Source organism: Gavialis gangeticus, unplaced genomic scaffold, assembly GCF_001723915.1.
Source record: "Gavialis gangeticus isolate Ggan-Ray unplaced genomic scaffold, GavGan_comp1, whole genome shotgun sequence".
Lineage (NCBI taxonomy): Eukaryota > Metazoa > Chordata > Crocodylia > Gavialidae > Gavialis > Gavialis gangeticus.
This window is the reverse complement of record NW_017729031.1, coordinates 52,159,630-52,169,549: the sequence shown is the minus strand read 5'-3', so window position 1 is coordinate 52,169,549 and position 9,920 is coordinate 52,159,630. Positions and strand designations below refer to the sequence as shown.

Sequence of the window (9,920 nt, the reverse complement as noted above, 5' to 3'; positions counted from 1 at the left end):
GTCTGCAGGCTGCGTGTGGCCCGTGATGGGTTAATCTGCAGCCCCTGGGCTCAGTCTAGCTGCTGTTCCCCTCGTTACTCCATTTGCAGCAGCAGTCAGGGTCTCCAGGCTTCCCCCTCTGGCTTCCACTTGCTGTGCCTGCCCTAGAGGATGGCACAGTGCAACATAGCTCATGGCACTTGGGGTGCCTGCAGCACAGTGCAACAGGAGAACTTGTGGTCAGTGAGTGATGGAGGGGGTGCTATTAGCATATCCAGTGCACCAGGAGAGGGGGGCTGTCTGCACACATGGTACAGCTGGGAAGAGAGGCTTCTGGCATGGTGTAGCTGGGGAGTGTCATGCCAGGTAATGTGTGGTCAGTCTGGGGCCACTTGGGGAACCAAGGCATTGACTAAGATCAGTGAGTTAGCAGAGTGTGAAGACAAAACTAGGCCAGGAAGCCAAGAGGTCAGTCTGAGAGCAGAGTCAAGGAGCAAGCAGAGTCTAGAAGTTGGGAGATCAAGCCGAGAATGAAATCAAGGATCAAGCTGGACAAAATGGCAAGGTGGTCTTGGGTCAGGTTGAGCCCTGGTGCCTGGACACTTTCTGGTTCAGGAATTTATATGTAGGAAGTGGAGGCTCATCTAAACCAGGTCAGCTGCTCTGGTGACAGGAAGTAGTTGGAGGGTTAGGACCTCCAGGAGGCTTCAGGCCAGCCTTGGCCAGCCTGGGTGACTAACTGCAGGCGACTAGTGGCAGACTGAGATCCCAGGGCATAGCCTGACAGGGAGAGGGGCTTCTGCATGGCACTGGCTCAGAGGTCCCTTGGCTTACACTATGGCAGCTCATGCTGTGTGTGGTTCCTGGCTTCTTGGAAGTTGGACAGCCCTGTTTTAAACTATAGGCAGGGTCTCATGTACATGATGACATGAATGTGTAAACTGCTGCATAATTCCAGATTATATTTAAATTGTCCCACACCTATGCTACAGAATTCAAGCTTTCATTTTAAAACTTAAATTTCAAGATATTATATTTGCAAAGTATAGCCTCCAAATATTAACCCAGAGTACATTGGTACATACACCCTCACTTAAAATTGGAAAATGCATCGTAGGTTAAAACATTTTCACCAGTAGGGGACTCTGGACCAGCTGGTGACTTAGGCTAGAAACAGACATCACTAAATGAGGTGGATCAGTTGTGGCAAAACATATCACCTGTTGTCCTGCATCAGGCAGCAACCCGATGTGGGATAGCAGGTGATGTGTTCCATTTGTCCAGAGATTCCCTGGGTCCCTCACTTCTTTGCACCTCCTTGCCATCTTAGCGCAAGGTGGCGTGGAAGCACAGGGTGGCCTCTGTGGGGTCCTGCGTCAACCATGTTTCATGTGGAGGCACAAAATCGTGCAGGTCTTGGCAAGGACACATGGGCAGTGTGGGGTGGTACAAGACTTGGGGAATTCCTGCTGCCCAATGTCAGGATCCATGTACACTGGGGGAGCCCCTGTCAGGAAATTCCTTGAAAGTGCATCTGCAAGGGCAGAGCCTGGGCTGGCACTTTGGGGGCTTCAGGGGCACATAAAATCTGGCTCCTGAAGACCCCAGAGTACCAGCCCAGCGAGGCTGAAGAGTGTGGGCAACTGTAGACTGCCTTCACTCCCCCACTTGAAGGAGAACAGATGTCAGCTGCAAAAATGCAAATTTGCCATTCAAATTCATATGACCACTATTGTGCCTGCAAATGGTTGGAGAGTGCAGGAAACCCCAGGCTGTCTTCACTCTCCCACCTGAAGGCAAACAGATGTTGGCTGCAAAAATGCAAGTTTGCTATTCAAATACTTATGTCCACTATTGTGCCTGCAGGGTCCTGTGCCAACCATGTTTCATGTGGAGACACAAAATTATGTGGGTTTTGGCAAGGACACATCGGCAGTGTGGGGTGGTGCAGGACCTGGGGAATTCCTGCTGCCCCCAAAAAGAAAGGCGAAATCTGTTTTTACCCTTAAAGATTCTTGTGTCTCTGTATAGGTGTCACATATAGCACTACAAAATGTAACACTACCAAGAAGTTTCTCTTTGAAAAAGACAACATTTTGTAGTGCTTTCACTATCTTTGTAGTGCTACAAACAGTCTGAACAGCTGTATGCCACCACTGTAGTACTGCAGACATAATGCCTGTCCATGGTCTTATTGACTTCTGCTACTCATGAAATCTTCATTGAAAAATTATGAAGAACAGGTTAGAAAATTTGTGTTAGGGATGCCAAGTCCTACATCAGTGTTGAGGGAAGGGACTAGAGAATCTCTTAAGTTTCCTTTCAGCCCTATATTTCTATGCTTATGGAATTGCTGTTATCACATGTGTTGCAGGAAGCTGTACTGGACAGATCAAGGTACAGACAGCGGGGTTCCAGCAAAAGTTGCCAGTGCAAACATGGATGGTTCAGCTATAAAAACCCTCTTCACTGGTAACCTTGACCATGTTGAGTTTATTACCATTGACATTAAGGAACAGAAATTGTACTGGGGTGTCACAAGCACTGGAGTGGTATGAATTCTTATATTGTTGCTTTACTACTTTTACATCGATTTCAGCATGTCTTAACACATCTAAATAATTCGGTTGCTTTAGGTGAAACTACTCATGTGGCTAAAGGTGTCAGGGCTGGGCCAAGTGTGACTGGATACATATCATATATGGTTGTTTTATTGGATTGTATTTTGCTTTTTTGAATGGATATGGACCCGTAGGTGCCCTTTGTGCTTCTGTAATCCTCCCCATTCATTATATTGGCATATCATTTAAGTATGGGTAACATACAGTGTTCTTTGTTTATCACATAGTGCTTTATTTACTGCTCATGTGGAAGATTTTTCTATTTATAACTACTCGCATGTTCCACAAAAAACCTTTTCAAGTTCCTGTATGTTGTTGCTGGTCAGGCTCTATTCAGAGTAATCCCTCAATGCATATCTTTCTGATTCATATCCCTCATCAGTGTGCTTGGTGGGTCCAGGATAGCATTCATTAGAACAGAGTTTCAATAGATGACATCAAAGCCTTCAAGAAAAAAAGTGTGACCTAACCAGAGAAGTGAACAGGTTTTAGAACTAGACTGTATTTCACTTATTGGGCATCTAAGTATTTAGGTGCCTCAGTACAATTCTATTTCACTTGTTCAAGTTCCTGAAACTACTCTAATATAGGGGGTTGGCAACCTAAGGCCCCCTGGGCCAGTTCCATCCTATGAAGAGGTCTGACATGGCCAGAGAAGGCCCAGGCAGCATGATGATCAGAGAGAAAGCAGCTGTGCTGAGCCATCTGTCTCCTCCACAACATGCTCCTGAGCAGCCCCCCGCTGCTGCTCTGTGTGCCCCTGTTTACCTCCATTGCAGAGGGACCAGGTATTTGCAGCAAGGGAAGCATAAGCAGCTTGAGCTTCCTGGAGAGCAAAGATTTTCAGCCAACAGCAAAAGGTTGCCAACCCCTGCATTAATGCATCTGCTTTTGTAAAACATCTTAAACTAACTATTAATATTGAGTCACAAAAAATACCAGGGACGAAGAAGATGACAGCCCACTGCCTTTTGTATTAAGAGTTTTTCAGGGACTCCAGCAGAGTAGAATAGTACCGTAAGTTCACTTACTGCCCTAAAATGTGGCATAGAATCTGGTCTTTGACATACACAATTAGGAGATAGTGGTGTCTGCTTAAAAAAATAAAGCAACTGAAAATACCAGTGTGTGGCTAAGCATAATATTTTTGGTAACTGCTGTTGTACAAACTCACTGTGTTCTTTTCTATAGAGTAGCTTTAATTTTAGATGGTCATTAAGGCTACTGACAGACATTAAAAAAAAAAGCCATGCTTTACCAGAAGCAGCAGCACATTAGTTTGATCCAGCTCCATGGCATCTGTATAGATTGAGCTCTTCAGTAGGGCTTTTTGATGCTTTTATCTAAAGCTGATTCAATCAGCTTTAGATAAAAGTGCAAAGAAAAGCCCCTCTAAAGTGCCCAATCTATGCAGATGTTGGGTCAGCTGGGTCCAACTAATGCAAAGCCTCTTTTGGGCATGCTCTGCATGTGCAGAGTTTAAAGTAAAGCACTGTTTTTTGGTTTTTTTGGGGGGGGGGGATTGTTTTTTCTTAACATTGTAAGCAGCCTAACTGTCCTGGAAAAAAAGAAGCATTCTGTTAAATCTTAACAGAAAGACAGAAAAAAAATTGTAAAAAGTTGCTCCTGAAACCAGTAGAAAATGCATAACATTTCTGTGTACATGGGGAGTTTATCAACATACATGATATTCTAATGACTTGCCTAATCTAATCTCCTAGATTGAAAGAGGCAATGTGGATGGTACAAATAGAGTGACCCTGGTTCTTCATCTGTCTCACCCATGGGGAATTGCTGTCTATGGTTCCTTTCTGTATTATACTGATCGAGATTATGAAGTCATTGAGCGGGTGGACAAGTCTACTGGAGCCAACAAAGTGGTGTTGAGAGACAATGTTCCAAGGCTTAAGTGTCTACGAGTGTATTATAGAGACAGTGAGTATGCTCAGTTTGTCTACCCCTGCCACCATACCACACAGCACATTTGGATGCCTGAGATTCAGATTCCGAGAATGGTGCTTGGTGCACCACTGACTGCTATAGGCTTCATTGCCTGATTTTGGGGAATTGGCAGGTGGAGCAGGAGTTTGTGAGGCATACTTCACAGTGTTGCTTCTGTGCATGATGACATGGAGGTGGTAGATAATGTATACATTCCCAAAGAGATAGAGTCAAGAAATCTTGAACAATCTACTATCCTTCAAGGCAGAATATTAAACATTATTAAATATTATAGGGTGCATCTACACTTTGCTGTATGGCTATGTTGCTACAGTGTTGTGGTTTAGTACTTCCCCGTGGAAGTACTAAAGCACAGCACAGCATGGGTGGTTACTGCACTGTGCATATGGTGCACAGTTAGATTTTGCTGCTATGTCACCATAGCAGCTCATGATAACCGGAGAGCATGCTGCTACAGTGACATAGCTGGCAATCATGTGTAGACCCATGTGATTGCTATGTTGCCATAGTGCACTGTATGGCGACGTAGTGCATTGCTATGTCACCATAGGGTGATGTGTATCCACACCCATTATATATAACATTTATTAAATATGATTATTGTCAGCTATAAAGCAAGACAAAAAACCAAAAAAAAGACATTTTAGCCAGATATTGGATTGGATTTCTGTGTGTGCACTGCCATATCATGCAGGTGCATAAAAGAACCTCTCAGCTTTTTGGTACTTGCCTGTGTTTCTGGAACAAATAGGTCCATTTTTCAAATAATCCTATAGTCCTTGTGTAAATATCTCTTTTTAAATGTTTCAAGATTGGTTTTGGACACTGGAGTAAATGAGTGTGTTTGTCCTTGTTGTCCTTAAAATATAAGTTCAGGGTTGTCACGTGATTTTTACTTTCACATCATCTGTATTGTTTTCTGTTGGAAGAGGGATTTTTGGCTGATGGTAGAGAGATTTTTCATCCTCAGAGCTGAATTCTGAACTTCCATAACATTCAAGAATGTTATAAACTGAAGTTTTTAAAGCTAATTTCTGGCAGGTTTACTAGTTTCTGTACATGGAAGATACCACATTCATTAGGGAACTAACTAAGTAATTTCCTGGGAATACCTTTTTACTTGTACAGCATAGGGTTAGGAGGGACCTCCTGGGTCACTGAGTCTAGTCCCTTGTAGGAAACAGCCATGCCTTCTAACCCGCTTTATAAAATGATCCAAATCCATCTTCTAACTAGTTAGGTTTCCTAGTCCCATCACTCCCACAGCTGAAAGCTATCGCTGAACCTTATTTCTTTCATAATTGGAAACCTTGTTCTAAATTTATTCTTGGCCATATTACAAAAACTTGTTCTTTTGCTAGCATTGCATAAATGTCTCTTCTCATTCACTGGTGTTTACCTTCCCTTCATTCAATATTTACAGAAAGCAGTCCTCTCCCCTTAGACTTTGTTTTGTAAAGTTGAAAATGTCTATCCATACAGGGTCTCCATCTCCCTGTTGCTGCTAGTTACTCTTCTCTTTACCCATTCTAGTTTGAATGAACCATTTTTGAGGATGGCTGACCAGTTCCAATACAGCATTCCATATGAGCTCTTACCCGAAGGCCTCATATAATGGTGTTAATATTTACCTATCTCTACTCAAAGCACTTCTCATGATAAATCCTAGAATCCCATTTACCTTTTCATGGCTGCCTCTCACTGATGGTTTGTCACCTTCCTGTAGTTGACTAATATATATCTCTACCTGTTTCCTCCTCCTATTTCTATTGGATGAGCCCTCATGTCATCAACTAACAATACAACATCTTGTTATTATTCCTTCCTTCCCCCAATTACATGACATTGCACTTTGCACTATTGAATTTCAGCCCTTTTCTATTTCTCCTGTCCTCAAAGTAATTGAGTTCTCTTTTTGTGATCCCCTTGTGCACTAATGATTCCTCCCACATTTGTGTCATTAGTAAATTTCATTACTTTCATTACTTTATTTTTGTTCCAAAATATTTAATGAAATGCTAAATCATGGATATTAAATAAGGTTGGTCCTAAGACCAGTCTTTGAGGGTCTCTGCTGATAACCTCTCTCCAGTCTGATAATTTTCCTTTGAGTATAGCTCATTTTTTCTCCACTGCACTTAGTTACTTACTCACCTTCTTGCATTAATCTCTGTTGTTTCTAGTTTCACTAACGATTTCCCAGTGGTACCAGAGCAAACTGCACTCCAGACAGAATATACTTAGTACATTTCCCTTGTCTAAAAATCAATTATCTTATCAAAGGAGTGGATTGTGTTAGTCTGCCCTGGTCTGCTGGTGCTAGATGCTGTTGCATTTTATCCTATTTTCCTTTTAGCTCTGTGTCTTTATTCTTTCTTTCAAAATTTGTTCTATATTTTTGTATAATACTAACATCAGGCTAATGGGCCTGTAGTTTCACAGCTCACTTTTGCTATCCCTCCTGTCTTAAATATAGTGTCCACATTTGCTACTTTCCAGAAGAACACAAAGTACATGAATACTTGCAAAACAAATTCAGTTTTTTATTTGAAATGATGTTTGGTGAAGATCAGCTAAGGTACTTACTATCTTTAGTAATTAGTTGTGTGGTTATCCAATTAGGGTTTTTTGCCATACTTTTTTTTAGTGCAGTATTACATTAAATGTTAACCAAATAACACACACTGGAATTTCAGTAGGTGGTATTAGTTAACTCGTACACAAATGTCAAGTAATATTTCCTCCTCCAATCTATTGAAACCTAGATGAGAAGAGCCCAGCAGATTATATGGCTATCAGCATTTATTTCCTTATTTTTGCTACCTGTTTATCATTATTGGGCATTTTCCCTAAAAGCTTGTGGCATGTATATACATTTTATTTTCTTTCTTTGAGAGATTGCAATGAATAGTTATATTACACTGATTTTATACATAGCTGTATCTTTTGCTACAGATTCTGCTGGTTCTTCAAATGGGTGCAGTAACAATATTGGAGTTTGTCAGCAGCTTTGCTTACCTGTACCTGGTGGACGATTCTCTTGTGCCTGCGCCACTGGTTTCCAGCTAAATCCTGATAACAGGACCTGTTCCCCATATAGTTCCTTCGTAGTTGTTTCCATGCTGTCTGCAATTAAAGGATTTAGCTTAGAGACATCTGATCACTCAGAAGCCATGGTACCACTGGCAGGAAGAGGTATGTGACGATTATAGTAGAAGAACAAAATATTTTTACATCTAATGTTGGTATTCTTTCCCTGTTAAAGATTTGTAAAGTTTTTCTGATTACCTAGCTAACATATGGGCTAAGTACAGCCATTCAGAAAGCCCAAGGTGGGATCGATCAAACCTATGTGGATTTCTTTAAGTGGCGTAGGTTAGATTGGGAGTGAACAGAACACACGTTCACCGTTTGGTGGCAGGGGCATACATGTCTGCACTGGCTGAAGCCAGGAGGTTGAGTGTGCTCCTGCATGCCTCCCAGCATGCCCTGCAGGCTCCCTGGGCTTCTGGAGAATGCTAAGAGCAGCAGAGCACCTGAGCTCCTGCTGATTGGATGCCAGGCACAGGTGAGCACATCTCTAACCCCCTACCACAACACCACGGACCCTTCTCCACACTCAGTGCTACACTTCTAGGAGAGGCTCAGAGCAGGTCACCATGGCACACATTGCAGCCCAGCGGGTGGTGGTGAGGATGAGGGGAGGCACTCCACTGAAGGAAGGATCGGGCCTATCACCGAAGCTGGCAGCAGGATGTATACAACAACTCAGGACATCTGTGCTGGGTAGCAGGGGAAGGGAGGCTCCCTGGCCAGCTGATGCTCATGCCAGAGCTCCAAGGGGCCTGATCCTTCCCTCGGCAGAACCCTGCTTTCCCTGCCACCCAGCAGGAGCCTCCCAGGCTACCAGGCATGTCCTTACACAGACTGCCAGTGGTGTCAGAGCTCCAAGGGGCAAAATTCTTTCTTCTGTGGAATGTCCCCACCACTGCTGCCACTGGCCAGGATGCCAGGGTCACACTGCAGCCACCATAAACCATCCTTTCTCCCAGTAGTAACTGAGTATGTTTTAAGGCATTTCACCAGTAAAATGCAGGTTGTCCACAAATACTCAGATGAATACATATTGCTTCTTGCTTTCTAACATATGAACATATTACACAATATAGAAATTAGTGTAATAGAATACATTATGAATCAGTTATCTTCATTTTCTACTCACAGATGGCTGGAAGCAGGGCTAGGGAGAGGGGCTTTGCTGGTCCAGCTCTGGGAGAGGTGGGGGGCGGGAGCTTGGCTGGAGCAGCTGACTGTGTGGTGAATGCTAGTGCAGCTCCCACCAAGGGGCGGGGAACAAGGACTTCAAAGGTGCCTGGGATGCCAGCGGACAGCAACCTAATTTGAATCAATAGGGGATCAGGTTTGATGCCCTAGTTTAACCTAAATCTATTAAGTTTGAGTGCACACTGAGTGCACTGTTTTAGACCAGGTTCCACCATTTTTAAACCAGTTTATGTGCTCCAAACTTCTGTTCTGTTATGGGTATAGATTGGTTTTCAATCATTTATAGCAGTAAAGTATAATGTCTGTACCTGGCCATAGTGTATTTAATGGCATAAGAGCAATATGCTAAATAATAATATAACCCAGCCTTTGTGTCAATCATGTAATGAATATATACAATTTAATGGCATTTATGCCATTCTCCACATAAAGGACTAAATTTTCTGAAGATCAGTTTTCTATTTTCCAGTTGCAGTTTTTGAGCTGTATTTTAGCCCACTGTTTTAGTCAGACTTTATTAATTTAAGATTCTGTTGCACTATTTTAAATGCTGCCCAATGGAGCCATGACATATGTCATACTATGTATATTATTAGGGAATCCAGTTATATTGCCTTATCTGACTACTTACAGACTTTTTTTTCAGAAAATTTCCATTGCAGTATACGTTGATGGCAAATGTTATGCCACAGAAATGTAAATTAATGTGACATTTGCAAATCATACAGAAAACAACTTTTAAATATAAAATATTTATATGAAAAATAATTAATCAGTCACTTCTTTAAAATGTTTCAGGACGAAATGCACTTCATGTGGATGTTCACATGCCTTCTGGTTTCATTTACTGGTGTGACTTCAGCAGCACTGTTTCTTCTCAGAATGCAATACGTAAAATCAAACCTGATGGTTCTTATTTTAGAAATGTTATTACAAATGGGATAGGGCGAAATGGAGTCCGTGGAATTGCAATTGATTGGGTAGCAGGTAAGTGGAACTGCTCCAGAGCTGATTTTATGTCTTTTCAGATCTTGTAGAAATCTTCAGATTAATTCATGGGGGTGTGTGTGTGTG

The 9,920-nt window shown here is 42.4% G+C and overlaps 1 protein-coding gene across 2 annotated transcripts in view; it reads left to right on the top strand.

Moving 5' to 3' along the window:
• The window catches only part of LRP2 (LDL receptor related protein 2), a 197,197-nt gene that overhangs the window by 106,465 nt on the left and 80,812 nt on the right, over window positions 1-9,920 (top strand). For both annotated transcript variants that reach the window (XM_019522761.1, XM_019522760.1), the window contains exons 34-37: window positions 2,354-2,531; window positions 4,322-4,535; window positions 7,518-7,757; window positions 9,645-9,833. In XM_019522761.1, coding sequence (XP_019378306.1) covers window positions 2,354-2,531; window positions 4,322-4,535; window positions 7,518-7,757; window positions 9,645-9,833 — 821 coding nt within the window. The remainder of the gene's footprint in view (window positions 1-2,353; window positions 2,532-4,321; window positions 4,536-7,517; window positions 7,758-9,644; window positions 9,834-9,920) is intronic.